General features: G+C 47.8%; 1 protein-coding gene across 1 annotated transcript in view; it reads right to left on the reverse strand.

Annotated features, from left to right (window-relative positions):
* CALN1 (calneuron 1) overlaps positions 1 to 22,036 on the reverse strand; it is a 363,083-nt gene that overhangs the window by 12,277 nt on the left and 328,770 nt on the right. Inside the window, exon 4 of the mRNA XM_042921280.1 lies at positions 2,524 to 2,680. Within this exon, the coding sequence (XP_042777214.1) occupies positions 2,524 to 2,680 (157 nt within the window). The remainder of the gene's footprint in view (positions 1 to 2,523; positions 2,681 to 22,036) is intronic.

The following is a 22,036-nucleotide window of genomic DNA, read 5'->3' on the forward strand; positions in this document are numbered from 1 at the left end:
GGTTGAGCTGATCAGCGTGGGTATCTACCTGCTGCAGCCAAGTTGTTTGGTTTGATTCGTTTTTTGCTGCAGCAAAATTTTAACAAGAGCAGGAGGGAAGAGCTCCCTGGGAGGGTAGGGAGGAGGTCAAGGTCGGCCACAAGGCCTCAAACGGACTCTTCCAGTCCTAGGGCAGCAGCGGGGAGCTCAGTGCCTGCATATCACCTCATCCTAGACAACTCTGCCCAAATACACAGTCAGGGCAGCCCTTTCTTGAACAAGGAGACGGCTGCGGGCATTAAATATATCCACCAGTGACTTCAGTTCTCTCCGAGACTGGAAAAAATCTTTAACCTGAACACAAACCAATGAGCTCGCCTTTCAGGCCAAACGGCACTGACATAATATTAAAACAAACACAAAACCAAAAAACCCTCTGATGTGAAAACAAGCAAAACGGCTTATGTAATCCACGTTGCAGAGGGCATTCAAAAAAGCAATGTGCTAATTACAAAGCAATGTTTCTCTTATTCGAGAAGGCCACGAAGTTTAAAGCATTCAGCACAGCAACTGGAACGTATCAATAAACCCCACGGTTGGTAGCTGTTGCCCATGTTATACGTACGAGTCAATTAGAGCGGACCCAGGAAGACTTCGATTTGGAAACCCTTTCTCCCTCAGTGTATTAATATATGAGCTTTTGAATAATAAAAAGACATTGCTTAGGGTTCAGATTCCTTCCCAGTGCAGTCTGACCTTTCCCAAATTACTAAGACTTGTGACATTTCTCTGAACAAAACACTGACCCACAAACGAAGGCTCTTGTGGAAAACAAGATGTCCAGAAATACTCCCCACCCCATCTCCAGAGCATTTGCTGACAGTGGGGGGCCAGAGCCCCCGATGCTTCCATTGTTTGAACACACAGTCTGTCATCAGGGTGGAAAGAGCTGGGTCGAGATGGATGGGGGAGGCCAGGCCTGCTGTTTTCTCAGGTGTTCCTCCCATCTCTGCCTGCCTCGCCCCTGCTCACCCTCCCGATCCCCCTGCCTGTCCTGCTGCACATGTGGCTTTGGCTGTGACCACCCTGCTCTCGTGTGGTCTTGCGTGGCTCCGACTCCAAATACAGCCACTGATGCTCCAGCCCACGTGTCACATGCAGGCCGACCGGGGCAGCTTCTGGGCCACAACCGGGTTTTGTTTGCCACACACGGCGTTTTTGAAAGATTTTTGAATGCCTTCAGAAGGGGGCACAGCTCTCAAGTTTACCCCAATCCCTCCCTATCCACCACTCCCCGTCTCCCTGGCTTGAGTTAATCGCACTTATCACCTCGGAGTAGAAGCGTCTCTTCCTGTCATGGCCTTTAATCCTGCACACGATGCAGTGGTGTGGCCCGGACAGGACCCCTGGGGGCCCAGGTCCGAATGAACCACTGTGGCCCCCTGGACTAACTCCGTTCTGCATAGACTCCCCGCTCAGCCGGCTCTAACGTGTCGGCTCCGAGACCAGGCAGGGCGAATGCCATCCTGGTGGCTATGTGACAGCTTCCCAACGGTGTGCCCCGATTTGTGTAAGTGTTCGGGAAAAAGAATAGAAAAGAGTGGCTAGACCTCTTTAAGAGATCCCAGCCCTGAAAAAGTTAGAGATGGCTGGGCCTGATATCCTGTTTTAATGTCATTAAAAAAATCTTTTTTTTCTATTCATCAGGGTTGTTAAAGCAGTTCTGATTTTCAGAGTTGGAAAGAGGGATTGAATTATTTAGCTTCCCTGGAACTTTCTACTGATTAGGGGATCAGGTAGGCTGGTTTTGTTTTGTTTTGTTTTTCTTAACTTTTCTTTCATGAGCCCAAGAAAAATGGCCTCTCGTGGGTCTATATTTTGGCCCCAGGAAAAGCTTCTTTCTTCTGTAAGTACAGGGTTAAATTCGCGAGAGTATTTTTGTGAATGGGGCTGTTTCTGACCAGTGCCTTCAGGGAGCAGAGCACAGAGGCAGTCCTTTCCTAAGGGTCCCGCGAAGTAGGTGTAATTATCCTGATGTTTATAGGTCAGGGTACGCCCTCAGAGAAGGCACACCTGGTGGCCAAGGTCACGCACTTAGCCACTGGACTTGACCCGAGTTGGGCGCGGGAGTTTGTACCACTCCACGCAGCCCCCCGGCAAGTAACGGCAAAGTACCACAAAGCTGCCCATCTAATCACAGACCTGAGAGAACCACTGGAGGAAAGACAGGGTCCCTAGAGGTCCTGCAAAAAGGCAGGGTTTGGGGGGGAAAATGGAAAAAGAAAAGGAAAGGAAAGGAAAGGAAAGGAAAGGAAGGAAAAGAAAAGGAAGAAAAGAGAAGAGAAGAGAAGAGAAAAGAAAAGAAAAGAAAAGAAAAAAGAACCTATTGCATCTTTGCGGAAAGGATCTTGCGACCTCAGTCCTGGATTCTTGGCTTCAGGACAAGGCCCTCCAGCCCCGACTGTAAATTCACTCTTCACAGCGAGGGTGTGAAGGTGTTGGCCGGTCCCAGACCAGGTAGGAGGCGGAATCGGGGGCACCTACCTCCTTCGAACTCTGTCTGGCAGTTCTCCGAGGTCTCCTGCAGGCTCTCCTCCTCGTTGATGATGATGTTCTCGATGTCCTTCATTGTCAAGTGGTCCCGGAAGGCGTGGTAGAGGATGTGCTTCAGCTCCTCCAGAGTTATCCTCTGCATGTCGAACTGTGGGGATAAAGAGGGATGAGCAGGTGTTGGGCGCATGGGGCTGAGAACTCAGCCTGGGGCATGGCTGCCAAGCCCCAACAGCCCAAAGCTCCCGTGTGGAAGCTCGGCTCAGCTTTCCAGGATATCAGATGAGCAGCTTTTTCCATCGTGTTCTGCTTCAAGCACACTCGTGAACTCGCAGGCACTTACTGGGGATACAGTGAGCACAACATAGCCCCCTCGGTTGAGACTCCCGGAGGAAAAAAAAAAAATGCCACCTGCTAGTTGGCCTCCCACTCACCCGGCCATCTGCCGTCACCTCCGCACGCCCTGCACACCTCACGGACTTGGAAGTTGTGTCACACCTCAGACAATGCACACATCTCTAAAGATGTTCTGTATCTCCTGCGAAGCTGGCCGTTCCCGTCTTGCTTTTTAGATACGCATCATGTTCTAACAAGATAACATCCAGGTTCAACGCCGTCTTCATGAGGAAGGAAAGCTAAAGGGAGGTGTGGCATCCCCCAGTATGGTCTTCGTGTCCTCGTGAGAGTCTTACACTCTCCTACTCCATTTCTACCAAGTGTGGTCCTGTCACTTCCTTGGCCAATGAAATGTGAGTAGAAGTCACATCCGCCGCATCCAATTAAAAGCTCTAAAGGCCACATCATGTGCTCTTTCTCCTCTGCCATGAGAATGGCATGCCCCATGTGGGGGCTGTCCCTTCCGTCTGGGCCCCAGAACAAGGATAAGGTGGGGAAGATCTGCAGACACCCCGCTAAGGAAAAGGAAGACGAGTACGAAACGCCCTTCATTGTTATCAGCCGTAGGCATTTCAGGCTTGTTTGCTAACTGGGTTTAAGTCAACGATACCGAGATTATACACATCATACAAAACATATTTAAAAAATAATACAAAAAAATTTCTATTAAAAAAAATACAACCACGCACAGAGGTCAGAGGCTACCGTAACAAACATTCGAAAACACCATGTTCCAGGGCCAAGGGGTGGGAAATGAGAAACACGTGATTGGAGGCTGGAAAGATAAAGACCCACGGATGTTATGCAGAAGCATGACACTCGGTTGCGGCATTGCCTGTGATGATTTGAAGGACAGGTATATGTGGGAGGAGTTTGTGGCCTTAGGTAATCAGTCTGGGGAACAGCATGGTTGCAACTGGCGGTAACGGACAGGGTGAAACCAGAAAGAGGTGGGCTCCTAACATTAGCGACTCAGGCAACGACAGGTGCTGGCAAGGACGCGGAGAAAGAGGATCCCTTTGGGGGATCCCAGGTGCTGGCGGGAAGGCAAACTGGTGCAGCCCCTCTGGAAAACAGTATGGAGGCTCCTCAAGATATTAAAAATAGAACCACCCTACGACCCAGCAATTGCGCTGCTGGGTATTTACCCAAGGGGTAACAGAATGCTGATTCGAAGGGGCACGCGCACCCCCGTGTTCACAGCAGCCCTATCAACAACAGCCAAAGGAAGGAAAGAGCCCAAATGTCCATCTACTGATGAATGGATAAAGAAGATGTGGTAGGTACAGACAATGGAATATTATCCAGTGATCAAAAGGAATGAAGTCTTACCATTTGCAACAATGTGGATGGAACTAGAGTGTATTGTGTTAAGCAAAAGAAGTCAGCAGAGAAAGACAAATATCATATGAGTTCACTTACATGTGGCATTTAAGAATCAGAACAGGTGAACCCAGGGGAAGGCAAGGAAAAACAAGATAAAAACGGAGAGGGACACAAACCGTAAGAGACTCTTAAATACAGAGAACAAACTGAGGGTTGCTGGTGGGGTGTTGGGTGGGGGGACGGGCTACATGGGTGATGGGCATTGAGGAGAGCACTTGGCGGGATGAGCACGGGGTGTCGCATGTAAGTGATGAATCACTGAATTCTATTCCTGCAATCATTATTACACTCCATGTTAACTAGATTGAATTTAAATTAAGAAATGCGAAAAAAGAAAGAGGTGAGCTCAGAGTGAAATAAGTCAGAGAGGAAGACAAAAATCATATGATTTCACATATGTATGGAATCTTAAAAAACACCCCCCCCCCAAACAAACATAACAACCCTGAGCTCAAAGATGCAGAGAACAGATTGCCGATTGCCTGATTTGGTGGGTGGGTGGTAGGTGAATGAGGGAAGGGAATCAAAAGGTACATGCATTCAGTGATGAAACAAATAAATTCTGTGGGTCTAACATACAGCATGGTGACTGTAGTTAATAACACCGTACTGCATATTTGAAACTAAGAGAGTAGATCTTAAAAGTTCTCATTACAAGGGAAAGAGTGTGCAATTACGTGTGAGGAGGGATGTCAATTAAATTTATCGTAGGGGCGCCCAGGTGGCTCCGTCGGTTAAGTGTCCGGGTCAGGATGTTGGCGCCGGTCGTGATCTCACGGTTTGTGAGTTCGAGCCCTGCAGCAGGCTCCGTGCTGACAGCACGGAGCCTGCTTGAGATTCTCTCTCTCTCTCTCTCTCTCTCTCTCTCTCTCTCGCTCCCCCCCCGCCCCTCCCCTCCTCATAATCATTCTCTCTCTCTCAAAATAAAGAAATACACTTAAAAAGATGATTGTGGTGATTATTTTGCAATATATACAAATATCCCATCATTATCATACACATAGGAAGCTAATGTAATGTTACATGTCAATTATATCTTAATTTTTTTAAAAAAGGAAACAAAACAAAACAGGAGAGAGAGATGAGCTCAGGAAAGAACAAGCCAGGAACGGAGACCACTCAGAAATTCCTGGTCTTGCAGAATGGAAAGAAGAAACTGTTTTTCATCTTCAACCAAGAAGAGATAAAATTGAGAAATGTTATAAATTACAAAACAAATCAAAGTGGTCCTTATTAAAACCTCTGGAAATGCTAAGTGACTCTCCAAGGAAATTGGTTATTAGGTTTAGAGAGAGTTATGTCTCAAAATAATTGTGGCTGTGGCTATTAGCAAAATACAATTGAAATCAAGATTTAAAAAAAAAAGAAAGACGAATTTTTTGAGAGAGCTCTACTGGGCAAGAACCAACAGCATGGGATTAAAAGGCTCTATCACTACTCAAAACATAAAATGATCTTTGGGCTCCCAACCTTTTATTAGGAGAATAAGTGACACAGGCCCAAAGCAAGGTGTATTCCAAGGCCCTCATCAGGAGGGAAGGAGACTAGTGGAAAAGGGCAGAAGGTCTCCCAGATGGTGAAGCTGGGAATCATTCTTGACATCATTCAGTGAAATCAAGAGCAGTTTTCAGGAAGCAGAACCAGGATCTAATCAAGGAATATTCCTCACCCCAAAGTCTGTACGACGAGATTTTAGAATTGCTCTAAGCTTTTGACCGCTATGTGTCTTCCATTGTTTTCTTCTTTCTTTCTGGATGGGATTGTTTTGGGTGGTTAACCCGAGTCTGTTCCACCCTTATATGTTGAGTGTGTTGGGGGCGAGGGAGAGGGATTTGTTTTTTTAATCCATATGTCTCCAGATCAGGAGGAGCCATACCCAGATTTAGTGTATATCATCAGGGTCTAGATCTTGAGTCTTTTTGTTCATTTATTTTATTTATTGAGAGACAGAGACAGGCAGAGAGAGAGGGAGAGGGAGAGAGAATCCCAAGCAGACTCCACACTGTCAGTGCAGAGACTGATGTGGGGCTTGATCCCACGAACTTCAGATCGTGACTTAAGCCGAAATCCAGAGTCGAACGCTTAACCAACTGAGCCACCCAGCTGTCCCTAGATCTTGAGTCTTACGTATTGTAATTGGATGGGATTTTTGAGTGTTTCCCTTGGGTAGGGATGAGTCTATTTTGTGGCTAAAGGGAGGAAAATGAATATTTGTGAGCAAGGGTGTGGGCTGTAACAGGTTTTATTGTTTCTAACGATTTTTCCCCCTCCCTGTGAGAGGATCATCTCTCCCTGCCCATTGGCCCATTGATGTCAGGCTTGGGCCAATTAAATGCCAGTGAAAGCCATATATGAAAGTGATGGGTGTCCAAAGAGAAGTCTCAAAGCCGTCTTGTGTTCTGCTATTTCTTTTTTCCTTCTGTCACAAAAACACTTGTACCAAGTAGGGGCTGCTCCTGCACCGTGGCTCCTGGAATGAATACGACGTGGAACTAACCCACAAAGGGCATGCGAGTTGAGAGAAATAAACCCTTATGTTGGCCACTAAGACTTTGGGGTCTCTGCAGTATAACTCACCCAAGAATGCGTACAGAAATGTTTTAATTTAACGTGGATCACGGTGAAAGAAAGTTCTCGACCTTTTTCTTTCCCGGCTTTCTTGGTAAAGCAGTCATTACCTTGCTTGAAATATGCCCTTCTTCTAACAAATGAAAGGGGGTTTGACATTTGCCGGAAATCGAAATGATTTAAATCTAAATGATCTGAATCGAAATGACTCAAGTTTGCCGGAAATCGAAATGACTCAAGTTCAAAGCCGTTTATATAAGTAAGAACAACTGGGGTGGGTGTGTAAAGTGGATTTGTCTCCGGCATCACAGTTTAGTGACTATGGAGTGAATTAGGAGACGCACCTAGGGTTGACTCGCGGTCTAAAGTGTCCTTTAGATTTGATAGGGGAGCACGTGGTTGCTAGTCTGGGTGCTCCCAGAAGGTCGGCGAGATGCAGGAGGAGGGTGACGGACGTCACAGATGAGAAAATTTGGGCACGCCATCCACCGTGCCGCGATCAGAGACTGAGAGTGACAAAATCAAAGAGACTCTGAGAAAATGAGTAAGAATTTCCTGGAAGGCCGGAGGAAGGACCGGAGGAGCTGGAGAAATCCAGCTGAGACTCTGCTGAAAATCAGAAATTAGGTGAAAAGAATCAGCCAGAGTCTGACAAAGTCAAGGCAAGATGCAGATTCCAGAAATCTCCATTTTCCTTTCATTCACCTATCTGGGTCATCTTTTAATAAGAGGATACTAATATTTAAACAAAATTAATTAAGTAGGATTCCAAGTTTCCTATGTTGTCAGAATAGATCTCTTTTGCAAGTTTGAAAGGCATCACTGTCAAACATCGTGCCAACAAGGATTCCTTCCAAGATCATCAGTCCCTGAGCTTTTTAATTTTACTTGAGTCAATTTTGGAATGATGTGCTTTTTTTTTTTTTTTCCAGAAAACCGGCCAAAAGATCAGCAGGCAACTATACTCAATAGTGCTGCAGTTTTAAGTTTCTCTCAGTACTTTAAAAAAATATTTTTTAAATATTTATTTCTTTTTGAGAGACAGCGAAACAGAGCACGAGCAGGGGAGGGGCAGAGAGAGAGAGGGAGACACAGAACCCGAAGCGGGCTCCGGGCTGTCGGCACAGAGCCCGACGCGGGGCTCGAACCCACGAACGATGAAATCATGACCCGAGCCGAAGTCAGATGCCCAACCAACTGGGCCACCAGGGTGCCCCTCTCAGGACTTCTTACGTCCCATTGTTTACTTACAATCCTACTTGTTTTTCTTTCTCCTGGGTTTGGTTTTTGTTGTTTCATTCTGGTTTTACTAGATCATGGCTAAAGAATGCAGCCAGTACATCTGTTATTTTTCAGGAACATAAGGAGTTTTCTATTATGATATCTCTGCAGGGTCAATTGCACAATCATATTTATCTCCAGTAATTATATTACGTAGCCTTACAATTCTAATCTGCTATCTCCTATAACCTTATTTTCTGGGGACTACTTGATTTGTCAAAGACCGTAAGTAACACATTAAAGTCTGTGAAGGGAGTTATATCTCAAAGTCCTAATATTTCTTAAATGAGGCCATTCCTTAGTGCAGAAAGATTGATTTCCTAATCCAACAAATAGTTATTGAGGCTGACTCGATGCCAGACACTGATGGAGATGCAAAGGTGAACAGGACATGAATCTTGCTCTCAAAAGACAAGCCAATAAGTAATTTTAATCCAGTGTGTTATTAGCCAAGCCAGGGGAAGCACAGGATGGCTTGGGAACCCCTGGGAAAGGCAGCGGGTTCTAGAGGGCTTTCTGGAGGACGGGGCTGCAACCGGAGACCTACAGACGTTTGCTGGGTGAGTGGGCATGGGAGACAGGCAAAGGGAAGCCATGGTGGCCACACGTCATGGCTCTACCAAGACCTAGGGTGTGAAAGCTGACATAGTCCTTGAATGGCCATAGGTTGAGGTCTTCTGGGGTCTGGGAGCAGGAGACAGGGGTGGAGGATGCGGGGAGAGCCGTGGGGAGGGTGCTAATCAGTGAAGGTCTTGTGTGCTCCAGTGAGGGACTTGGTTGCTTTTTGTTTGTTTTCACTTTTTTTTTCTTATTGTGGTAAAATATACATAAGCACAAATTTACCGTTTCATCCATTTTCTTTTTTTTTTTTAATTTTTTTTTTTTAACGTTTATTTATTTTTGGGACAGAGAGAGACAGAGCATGCACGGGGGAGGGGCAGAGAGAGAGGGAGACACAGAAGCCGAAGCAGGCTCCAGGCTCCGAGCCATCAGCCCAGAGCCCGACGCGGGGCTCGAACTCACGGACCGGGAGATCGTGACCTGAGCCGAAGTCGGACGCTTCACCGACTGAGCCACCCAGGCGCCCCGCCATTTCATCCATTTTCAAGTATACGATTCTGTGACATGAAGTACATTCCCATCATTGTGTAATTATTACCACCATCCATCTCCAGAACTTTTCCCATGTTCCTCAGCTGGAACCCCATGTCATGAAATGCCATCTCTCCATTGCCCCTCTCTGCCACACCCCCCCCCGGAACCCACCATTCTACTTTCCGTAGAGAGTCTAACATGCGGGGCTCAACAGTCAGTTGAGCATCCAACTCTTGATTTTGGCTCAGGTCATGATCTCAGGGTCGTGGGATCAAGCCCCATGTTGGACTCTGTGCTGAGTGTGGAGCCTGCTTAACATTCTGTCTCTCCTGCTCTCTCTGTCCCTCCCCTGCCTGTGCTCTCCCTCTCAAAAGAAAGAAAGAGAGAGAAAGAGAGAGAGAAAGAAAGAAACAGAGAGAGAGAGAGAGAAAGAAAGGAAGGAAGGAAGAAAGGAAGGACGAAAGGAAGAAAAAAGAAAGAAAAAAGAAAAAGTCTAACAGGAGTCTAATAGATTCTTCTAACAGGAGTCTAAGAGAATCTTCTATGATTCTCATAGAAGTAGAATCATACAGTCTTGTCCTTTTATGGCTACCTAATTTCACTTGGGTTTATCCACGCTGCTGTGGGCCTGCAAATATCTGATCTTGCCCCTGCTCGCAGTTTTCTTGGGTATATGCCACCCAGAAGCGAAAGTGCTGAATCATATGGTAATTCTAGGTTTAATGTTTTAAGGAATGGAGGTTGGCTTTTATCTTTTGGGTAGAATGGGGTGCCATTCAAAGATTTTCGCCATTACTTCCTCAGGTTTGGGCTTGAGAAAAATTCTCCTCCGTGGACAAGGGGCAAGAGGACCAGACAAGAGACTATTAAAGCAACAGCTTTAGAAAGCATGGCGGTCTTCACGTAACTTTCCAGGCCCAGGAGGGAGCCGTTCCGGCCCGAGGTGCCACATCAGCACACCAAAGCTTAGATAACCGTTGTGTCCTTGTAAATGCTCCTCTCCACCAGAAGCATGCAGTGAGTCGATTCCCAAACACCAAGCCAGCGCTGGGCCTCCTCACCCCAACACAAGGAAGACTGTGGGGCCCCAGCCAATCAGATATTTTCTCTTTGTCTCATCCTTATTCTTTATTCCTTATCCTGTAAAAGCCTCCGGCCTTCCGCCCCACTTTGCAGTCCTCCGAATGCAAACTGTCCGCTTCATGAAGTGTAAACGTTTGCTTTTATCACCCAAGTTGTCTTCTTCGATCCCTCTTTAGCAGCGGGGCCGTGGTGACAGAACCGCAAACCACGCGAGAGCGTGATGGGCAGGACTCAATGATTCATTGTGTGTGGAGTGTGAAGGAGAACGAGCCAATCAGGATGACGCCCGTGCTTTACGTTCAGCCGGATGGGGGCACAGAAAGAAGGAGCCTAGAGAGAAAGGTGACCAACTGAATTCTGGATGTGAGCATCGGAGGTTCCTGAGGGACAGCCCAACGAATAGCCCGTATCTAGATATGGGCTAATGATACAGCTTTGAAAGTCACTTGCCTACAGATGATAATAAAAGTCATCAGAAAGGATGTCAACACCCGGGAAGACGGTACGGAGTGTGAAAAAGCCCAGGAAAGGCACTGGGAGGACATCAAGATAAACAGGTTACAGCCTCCATCCATTACAGAATGGGCAGTGACACCGTGATTTGTAATAAATGTATATTTTGGTCTTCCATTTTTTTGTTCCTGGTTCCTCCCCCACAGCGCCCCAAACCCTTGGAATCTCCAAAGTGATAAGAGCAACGGAAGCATCTTTTGGTAAAATATTTGGTCTCTGGTCCTCAGTTCCTGCAATTGCCTTTGGCCATAAATGGGGGTCTGGTTATTCCCAAGCCCCTTTCAACTCCAACTGGGTTTATGTTAATGAGGTGACTTTTGGAAGTCTCTGTAAGACGGGGGAGCAGGTGGCCAAGGGAACCAATCCTGCACAGATGGTTTGTAACTTTCAGTTCCACCCCCGGATTTCCAGGGAGGAGAGGGGCTGGAGGTTGACTCAGTCACCAGTGTCCAATGTTTTTTAATCAATTGTGCCTAGATTGTGAAGCCTCCATAAAAACCCAAAAGGAAGGGATTTTAGAGAGCTTCTAGGTTAGTGACACTTTCCTGTGCCATTGGGTCAGGACCCAAACTCCATGAGGACATCAGTTCCTTTGTTTGGGATCTCACCCTATGTATCTCTTTATCTGGCCATTGATTTGTATCGTTCAGTATCCTTTGCGATAAACCAGTAGTCTAGTGAGTAAACTGGTTTTCTGAGTTTTGTGAGATGCTCTAGCGAATTAACAGAACCCAAAGGAAGGGTGTCCCAGGGACTTTTGATTCATAGCCTGCCAGTCAGAAGGACGGGTTCCAGAAGGACTGGATTTGCAATTGGCAACTCAAGTGGAGGGCAGTCTTGCGGGATTGAGCCCTTAGCTTCCGGAATCTGATACTGTCTCCAGGTAGATGGTCAGCATGGGGTTGAATTACAGGACCCCCAGCTGGTGTTGGACAATTGCTTGGTAGTGTGAGGAAAAACCCCACACACACACTGGGATTGGGTACGGGACTGCAGTATACCTTTAATCAATACACACAATCAGTCATTAAAAACATATGCAGGTGTCAAAAAGAGACTAATAAAAAAAACAAACAAACAACAACAACAACCCACCTCAGACTCTTAAATATGGAGAGAACAAACTGATGGTTGCCGGAGGGGAGGTGGGTGGGGGATGGGTGGAATAGGTAAAGGGGATTAAAGAGTGTTCGTCATGACGAGCACTGAGCCATGTATAGAACTGTTGAATCACTATATTGTACATCTGCACCTAATATAACACTGCATGTTAATTATGCTGGAATTAAAGAAATAAAAATTTAAACCCAAAACCAAAAGCTAGGAGCCTAAAGTTTCAAGATATATCAAATTATTTTTCAAAATCACCTGTGGTGTCAAATGATACTAAATTTATCAGGCATATGTTATCCAAAAATAATTCAAAAAAAAAAATTAAGTGCCTTCTATTTGAAAAAAAAAAAACGTTTTTACATCAATATTGCTGCACCGGTTTTCTTTTGGAATCGATTTTCTGCTAAATCTTTGTCTCCTTTTAGGTTCTTTTTAAAACAAAAAGTTTATTTATTTTAAGAGAGAGAGTGCATGAGTGGAGGAGACAGAGAGAGAGCTAGAGAGAGAGCTAGAGGGAGGGAGAGGGAGAATCCCAGGAAGACTCCATGTTCTCAGCATGGATTTTTTAAAAATGTTTATTTTTGAGAGAGAGAGAGAGAGTGAGCAGGGTAGGGGCAGAGAGAGAGAGAGAGCGAGACACAGAATCCGAAGCAAGGTCCAGGCTCTGACCTGTCAGAAGAGAACCCAATGCAGGGCTCAAACTCACGAACTGGGAGATCATGACCTGAGCCAAAGCCGGATGCTTAACCGACTGAGCCACCCAGGTGCCCCAGATTTAAAAAAAAAAAAAAAAAAAAAAAAAAATCTAACCTGAAAGAAAAAATTAAAAAAAAAAAAAAATCCAACCTGAGATTCTTTGCTTTTCAATGGTGGAGGCTAATTCCATTTTTATATTGTAATAAACATGTTTGGCTGGACTTTTATTTCATCCTCTGCTTTCTCTATGGTTTCCTTGCTTTTTGTCTTTTGCAAAACATAAAAAATAAAATAAAACCCCAAACCTATAGTTGTTCTGTTTTGATTATACCGGTGGATATCTTTCTATTTATCAAATGCATTGCTTAGGCCATGATTTCTTATATTATCAAATTCAGGAAATTAAATTGCATTTTCTCATCTTTGCTTGCATATGATAAGAAAGTTTATAATACCTTTATTTCTGACCTCTTACCCACCACTTTATAGCCTTGCTAAGTTTAATTGGAAATTTACTATGACACATTTCCTACCATGTGCATTTTTCTAGAATAGTATTTGGCTTCTGCATTTAATTTTACAACAAAATTTATAACAGCTTTCTGCTACCTCATTGTATTTAATTGATTTCCATGCTCGTTTCCATTTTTCTACGACTGTCCCGATGCTGAGTACCTGACTTTCATCCAAATATCTGCTAAGAGAATTTTTGAAAATAGTTTGATACTGAAGCATTTGTGAACACTACCTTTTCTGAGTTCTTATAATCTGATACTTTGCTCCCACCATCTCCTATGACAGAAAACTCAGCTTGGTATAAAATTCTAGAATCCCACAAATCTCCTCAAAGCGCCCTCGAAACTTCTCCAGATCTTCTATTGTTTAACGTGAGGGAGGAGCAAAGAGGTCAGATAGTGGCCTGCATTTTTACTTGGATGATCATTTCTTTCTTCTTCCTGGACTCTAGTAGGAATATTGCATTATGACATTTCAAAAATGTTTTCCGTGCTGTGTTGTTATATGATTGGTATTTATTTATTTTTATCTTTAAGATTTTATTTTTTAATTATTATCATTATTATTTTTTGAGAGAGAGAGAGAATCTCAGGCAGGCTCAATGCTCAGCCCAACGTGGGGCTCGATTCCACAACCCTGGGATTATGACCTGCACTGAAATCAAGAGTCTGACGCTCAAGTGACCCAGGCGCCCCTAAGATTTTATTTTTAACTAATCTCTGCACCCAACGTGGGGCTCAAACTCACAACCCCAAGATCAAGAGTCATAGGCTCCACCAACTGAGCCAGCCAGATACCCCAAGTTACATGTTTGGCATTGATCTGGGCTGGGGTTTTGTGAGGGGGCGTTTCATATTTACACTAATGTCAGTTTCTGCCTCCTGCTGTTTCCTGACAAGGACTTTGACTGCTGTCTTTCTCCTGTTCTATGAATAGGTCCCTTCCGGGAACACAAATTGTTCTAAAGTCTCTCCCCATTGTTTCTGTCCTTTTCACCTCTTCTCTGATCATTTTCATCTCTTTGCTTTGTATTTCACATCACTGCTTCCCCTCTCCCCCCATTGTTAATTCTGCTCCTACCATCCGTGGTTGAAGGTGTTAATTTTGCAGTGTCATTTGATTCCTTCCGCGGTCATTATTTTAGTTCATTCCCTTTGTGCCCAGGCTGTTATTGTTGCTTTTTTTTTTTTTTTTTTTAGTTGATCCAACATCTCTCGCGTTGCTTTTAAAGATTAAAATATTAAAGAACATCAAACAGGCATCTTCTACAATTCTTCCCTGACGCACTTTGCAGGCACGCTCCTCCTCTCTATGCTTTTCCTTAGGCATGCCGCATTGTAATTAATCCCATGCTACCGTTGCTGGTGTTTCTGTCTACCTATCAGTGAATGAGGAAATGTAGGACTTGCAGAAGAGACCAGGTGGGATGTCTCAGTGACTCAGAGACTCAGTGCCGGGTTGGCTGTGGGGCTTTTGCTGAGCATCTGCAGCTGTGGGTATCTATGATCTCCCACCTGCAGTTCCTTGGGCCATTCCTCAGGTGCCGCTTTGTGGATTTGTGGGTGCAGATTACTCTTGCTCAGGAAGCATGGCGCTCTCTCTGTGTCTCTTTTAAGTTTGTTTTGAGAAAGAGAGAGAGAGTGGAAGAGAGAGAGAATCCAAAGCAGGCTCCCCGCTGTCGGTGCGGAACCCGATGTGGGGCTGGAACTCACAAACTGCGAGATCGCGACTTGAGCCCAAGTCGAAGGTTTGACAGACTGACCCGCTTCGGGTGCCTCAGGAGGCGTGGTTCTCTTCAGGCGGGAAGATCCTAAACTAGTCTAACGCAGCGGCTCTAAAGTGGGTTTCCTGGACCAGCAGCACCAACGGCACCCGGGAACTGGTCGGAAATGCAATTCCTCCGGCCCTACCCCGGGCCTCCTGAGTCCGGGATTCTGGGGGACGGAATCCAGCAACTGTATCCAACAAGACTGCAGGGGATTCCCTCGCTCACTCGACTTTGTACCAATAGACATGAACTTCTAGCGCAGAAGGGAGACCCAGGGCAGGCTGTCCCGTGTGGCCATCTACCGTGCTGATGAAACATGCCAGTCCTTCACGCTCTGCTCTCCTCTGCGTCATCGATGCTGGCGATCATGGTCTCTAAGTAGGTGCGTAAACAGAGGAGTTGGTGGGACCCATTGGTACCGCAGGCTTCCCGGAACTCCTTACCACCGCTCCCCCCACCGGGGGTTCTTTGGTCTGTTCACGCGCCTCTGCCAAGAGGTGGTGGGCACTCTGAAGGCCTGCGCTGTGCCTTACACGGCGTCCACGGCCAGTCCCGTCACGGAGCCTGGCCCCGGCCGGCTGCGGGACAGATGTTCGCTGAAAGAATGAGCGTGAGTCCTCCATTTGTTCTAAGCATAGTCCTTCCTACGTGCCTTCCCTCTCCGTCCAAGGTCCCTCCACCCAAAATCCGACAGAAGGCCGGAAAGAGCCCCTGTGCCACGGGACCCGCCATGCTCAGATTCTCTATCATTTCAAGGTGGAAGGGCAGCATCGTTGAATGCATTTTCCCGCTGTGAGAGGAACCTCAAGGGTGCCTGAGTTTTTAGCGAAGCCCTGAATTCTTGATAAGGTGTAATACTCAGCTGCTGGACGGATGGAGCTCTCTTGCTCTCTGCTGGGCGCTCTGCTCTGTGAGGAGACAGCGAGACGGGGGGCCCCCGCTTTCCTGACCGGACGGATTCAGGTGGATCCAAACTCCCTCACCACGGGAAGGCGTGAAATTAATTCGATGACATAGTTCTTTCTCCTCCGGAGAGAAGCACGGGCTGAATGAGCTCCGGAACATTCCCCACTTCTACTCTTTTCTCTGCCCATCTGCAAAAGGCCTCATCCTACCCAAAGGGAGCTGCCCAAATCAGTGGGCCAGAGCTTGTCAACCAGGGGGTGGAGCTGTTTACCATGGTAGTGACCCCTGTCGTCTGGGACGTCCGGATGGGATCTTGGGCAGCCAGAGTTCTCCTGAGTGACTGAATTCTCTCACCCATTTATCTCGGTGCAGCATGAACATACAGCCATCTTCTCTAAGTGGGCACCCATGGGGCAAGGCCACACAGGGTCATTTGATCTGCAGAATTTCCTGCCCGTGCCTCCACCCTTCCTGCTTGGCCCCACACCACGGACAACACAGCTTCCCCCGTCCAGTAAGAAGTCCTCTCCCGAGAAAGGGTGTCTTGCCATCAGCCTGCCAACCGTGTCCAGCGGTGAAGCACGGGAGATGCCAGGGTAACCAGAGAGACCTCCAGAGTCCTTCCTGGCCCCAAGATTTTCTCACGTGGACAACCAAACCGGGAGACTGGGCTGTAAAGGCATGGGGAGACCCCTCCCCACCGTGAGCGAAGGGGCAGACACATCTGGAGCCTGGACAAGATGAGCAGACCGGGCAAAGGAAGAAGAGGTTGGTAGAGTTGACAGCGGGCATCAGGCTGTGATGGATCCATTGGATTCACGAGAGTCCCCACCCTTGATGTGGGGACATGAGGACAGAGAGGAGGAGAGTGCGGTGTTCCATGGTCCCACAAGGAACCGGCTCAGGTTAGCCCGGGGATTGGCTCAGCCTCTGCAAACACCCCAGTGCAGTGGTGACCCAGAAGAAAGATGAAGACCCATCACTGCGCCACAATGAGGTTGAGTACCTGTTTACTGCCGCATTCTGGAAGACGGTCTCCGCTGACTGCCAGCCCGGTGGAGCGGACCTGTGGCTCCGAATCTACGGCTGACATGGCAGAGGCTTTGCCCTCCGGGAAAGACTCACCGTTCTGAACGAAAGCAAGGAGCAGCTTTGACCTGCCCCCGCCATCACCATGGCAGGTGCCCCTCCCCAGCCCCTGCTCCGAAAGCAGCTCAGAGCCTGGCCCCGGCCGCTCCCGGCTAAGTGATTCTCCTTCTGCTCCTCCTCAAAGGCCATCTCCGACAGGGCAGCTTGGAGGGGACGCTGAAGCGGCCCATGTCCCCACAGCCTGCCCAGCGCTCAATGAAGCAAGATGTGCATGCGTCGTGCCTCGTTTGTCCCAGGCTCCTCCACGCGTAGGGGCTCACCCAGCCTCCAGCCCCGTATGTCTTACGGAGGGTGGCCCCGGGCACACACTCCCACGGTGCGGCCAGGGTCCAGGGCCACTTTACTCTCTGCGGCTCGTGTCTCGTAGAACCCAGGCTGCACGGTAGACGTGCTCCCCTGCCGTACGGCTAACAAGCGATCGCATTTGAACTGGCAGTGCCTTTCCGGGTGAAGATCTGTAAAGACAGAGAACTGGCTTGGGACGCGCGCCCACCGACGGGTCCTCTGGCTGCGAATCTGAGACGAGACGCCCAACGAGACCAGACTGTCTGCATGTCAAACGCGTGGCTTCCAGTTTGACCGGTAGCAGGTGGAAGGAGAGCCTGGACGTAGAGCAAGCTTCCCTTGCACTCAGATTTGGACGGCGGGCTGGGCCTTGCCGGAGCCTCACGGTTAACTAATGGAGCCGACGGAGGAAGGGAGTGAGATTAGGATCGGGGTTCCGGATTTCGGATTTCGTCTCTGCCTTCTCCCTTCTGCCAGGGCCACACGCTCTGCTGCTTTCATCTGAACTTGGGTTTGGGGATGTGCACCTCGCTCACCCCGGCGTGACTGTTAAAACGTGCTGGCCAGGTTCCCCTGTGACGGGGGGGCACACAGCCACAGGTCAGACTCTGACTCTGACTGTGGCTGCGATATTTCTGTTCTCTGGAGGCATTGCTTCCACTTATTCAACAGCTATGTTCTGAGCACCTGCTAAGTGGCAGGCCCCGTCGTCGTAGGCGCTGCGGACACATCGGGGGGGGGAGGGGGACAGAGAAAATTCCCTGTCCTCATGGAGCTTAGTGTAGTTTGGACAGGCCGAAAGTGTGAACAGAATGTCAGATGGTGAGGTAGGTCGCACGCCCAGGGGCGCCAGAAGGAGGTTCTTGGCGACGGTGGTGGCGAATTTGTTTTCGTTTTTGTTTTGTTTGTTTTGGGTTTTTTATCGTTCGTATTTATTTTTTTTTTCATTTAGATTTTTGTCAGCTAACATATGGTACAATATCGGTTTCAGGAGTAGAACCCAGGGATTCATCACTTACATACAACATTGGGTGGTTCACTTTTAAATGAGGAGGTCGGGGTGGCGGGGGGTCCTGCCATTTGGGCAGAGACATCAGGAGGTGAGAGTGGGTGGGGTGGCTCTTTGTGGGGAGGAGACTCCAGGCACACGGAATGGTTGGTGACAAGGCCACGAGGCGGGCAGCTGCTTGGGGTTCGGGCCGGAGGGGCTGGAGGGCAGGGAGCGAGGGCGCACTGGTCTACAAGAAATATGTCTCGTGTTCAACAGGAAACTGTTTCTCCTTTTAAAATGGAGATAATCGGGGCACCTGGCTGGGTCAGTCGGTTAAGCCTCCGACTTCTGCCCAGGTTATGAGTTCGAGCCCTGCATTGGTCTCTGCACTCGCAGTGTGGAGCCTGTTTGAGATCTTCTGTCTTCTCTCTCCCTCTTTCTCTCTCTCCCACAGATAAACATTAAAAAATAAAACGAAACGGGGCACGTGGGTGGCTCAGCCGGTTAGGCATCTGGCTTCGGCTCAGGTCATGAATCTCGCAGTCGGTGAGTTCGATCCCCGCGCCGGGCTCTGTGCTGACAGCTCGGAGCCTGGAGCCTGCTTCGGATTCTGTGTCTCCCTCTCTCTCTGCCCTTCCCCCCCTCACACTCTGTCTGTCTGTCTCTCTCTCTCAAAAATAAACAAACATTAAAACAAAACAAAACAAAACAAAGTAAAATCAAATGGAGATAATCAACGCCCTACAGCGCAGTCCCTGTTGGGTAAGGTTAAAGGGGTGATAACTGGGTACAGGGCAAATGAGAGGACATTCACAGCTCACCGCTCCCAGTCTCAACCGCCACAGTGACTGGAGCCTTAGCCTGAATAACAATTCACTCACCCAGTACCTTTCCGCCAGCTTGATCTGTCCCACTGGAGTATGAACGTGTGAGGAGCCCGGAGAACAGAGTTTTCTGGGGCCCTCCTACGAGTGGGTTTTGTGGAAGGCCGAAGAACAGCCCCAAAGATATCTACATCCTAATCCCAGGGTTTGCAAATCGGCACCCTAATGTGGTAAAAGGGGCTTTGCGGGGGTGACCGAGTTAAGGACGTTGAGACGGGGAGATTATCCTGGATTCTCTGGGGGGGTCCTAAACGTAATCACAAGGGCCCTTACAGGATGGAGGCCGAGGGAGGTTGGGCGCAAGAGGACAAGGCAATATGATGAGGCAGTGCTGCCCTTAAAGATACAGGGAGGGCCACATGCCATGGGGTACAGGCAGTCATCAGAAGCTGGAAAAGACAAAGAAACAGCGCTCCCCACCCCAGAGCCACTAGTAAGAACACGGCCCTGCCAACACCATCATCTCAGCCCAGTGAAACTGATTTCCGCCTTCTGATCTCCAGAATGCTAAGAGGATAGATACATTTATGTTACTTCCAGCCACAAAGCTTGTCACAATTTGTTATAGCGGCCATAACAAGTTTATGTTTGGTTTTTGTTTATAAAATAAAGGCATTTTGCCAAGAGCTCGCTCAGGTCTGGGAAGAACTCCTCTCACCTTCGAGAGTTCGGACCCAGGGGACACCGTGGTTTGTCAGGAGAGGGTCGCACAGCTACCAGACTGTCCAGTTTGGGGGCCGATGGCAAACCGTGAACACTCTCCTTAATAGTGGGCTCCCGTGAGACAGGGGCAGAGGGTCCCAAAAGGGAGCCCACTCTACCCGGCCCCTGGGAGATGTTTAAAGTCTGCAGTGTCTTGGGGATGATGGAGTGGGACGATCAGAGACAACTAGGAAAAATACCTGTGCCCTCAGAGCAACTCTTGAGAAGCAAAGACATATGTAATTCCCCTCTGCACGTCTAATGGGGTTGGTGTTATTAATGTGAGGGAGTGTTAAGGCAAGTATGTATGACAGATCTGATTGAAAGTGAAGGCATAATGAAGAAGCCAGTGGTGTGTGTGTGTGTGTGTGTAAGTCCTTAGTTAGGAATACATTGAGAAAAGCCCCACGACCTTGGCTTCTGTCCAGACACTGTCGTGTAGGGCTGTGTGACCCAGTCAAGGTTTCTAAGCTTCTCTGTTCCTTAGTTTTCCCGTATGGAAGAACACAGTGTTATTGATATCACCGGATTGTTCTGTGGATGGAACCCTTTTTATCCTAAAATGCACAGCTCCTTGTACTTCGTACAGGTTGCCTGCTCTGTTGTGCCCCCCCCCCACCATGAAAAGTTAAGTGGATCCAGTGTCCCCGGGTCAGTTATCACAGAGGTAAGACTCGACGGAGGCTGCGTCCAGGGTCTGTTTTCGCCCCTTAGTTGGTTGCCGTGGCAGTTCCGGAAAAATGGGATTAATCAGCTGGGTTCTCCGTATCCCCGTGCAAATAAATGCAGAGTATTTGTGCCACTGGTTGATGCAGGGGCTAATGGAATTGTAATCGAGGATGGATTCTGCCACTAACTGGCCGAGTGTCCTTAGGCAGGTCACTTAATAGCTTGGGATGTGTTTCTTTATCCATTTAAAATATAATGATGATGATGATGATGATGAGACAAGAATAGTAATAATGAAGTAATACTCATAATAATAGTAAGAAGAAGATCTGTCTTAGCCACCTCTTAGAGATCTGGGGAGTCTCAAATAAAATAAGAATGTTAAATCTTTCTAATGAAAAATGCAAGGTAATGCAAATATAAGAGATAATTTTGATAGGCCTATTCACGATGTGATGTCTGATTTCATCTCCGTATTTAGGCTCATGGAATCCACCTCTGCCCCAGGCTGGAAGCCGAAGTCGGCCGACACGTAATTCTGTCTGAGAACAGTGAAATTCCAGCTCCTTGTGGCTGCAGCATACCTGGGTTTTTTTTTTCCTCATTTAAAGACTGTCACTTAGGCTTTTAGGATTCTCTTGACAGCTTCCATCTGGCATTCAGCAGAGCAACAGAGGAGATGTCATTGCATGACTTGTCTCGTTCTGGAACGTTCCTTTTCCCATACCCATGACCCCAGGCAAGTAATTCTTAGCAACTATCCTCAGATAGAGAAGAAAGCCATTTCCGATGGGCTGGGGGTTGGGGGAGAGGAGCCAGATAGGAACCACCTGTAAATGCAGATAAGGAATGTAGAGCCGGTTGGCGGCTTGGATTGCCTTGGCGATGAGTGGGACCGGTCTGGATCCGGGAACTTGTTGGGAAACAAGGTCCCGGAAGCCAAGGTGACCTGTTGAAAATCCACCAGTGACTCCCTAGGTCTCTCATCATCGAGTCCAAGTCCTTCAACACTTCCCCTCACACGTGATACACATTATCCCACACCCGGGTTTATCATCACACCTACAATGGTGTATGAAAATTTCCCGCTGACGTTTCTGCCTTGTCGTTAGACCAGAAGATCCTTGAGGACAGAGGTGTATTCCGTTGGTGGTTTTATTTCTACAGCACCTAGCAGAAGTTAGCCCGAGCTCGGCATTGGCTGAATGGAAGAATGAGTGCGGGCTGTCTTGAGACATGGGTAAAACCATCAATGCATCGAGGAAAGCTCCCACGCCCAGAGAAGCAGGGCAAATGGAAATGCCCCAGAAACGGGCCACGATCACATATGAAAGTTAAAGCAAGAGGATGAATTGAACAAAATCCAGGGGCAGTCATAAAAGGTAAAGATGGGACGACATGGGATGCACAATGGATGAAGAGAAGGTGACCAGATACAGGATGAAGAATCAAGAGACCAGAATCAAACGGGTCTCGGCTGAATAGAGGGCAGAAAAGAAACAAGCA

Source organism: Panthera leo, chromosome E3, assembly GCF_018350215.1.
Source record: "Panthera leo isolate Ple1 chromosome E3, P.leo_Ple1_pat1.1, whole genome shotgun sequence".
NCBI classification, from domain to species: Eukaryota; Metazoa; Chordata; class Mammalia; order Carnivora; family Felidae; genus Panthera; species Panthera leo.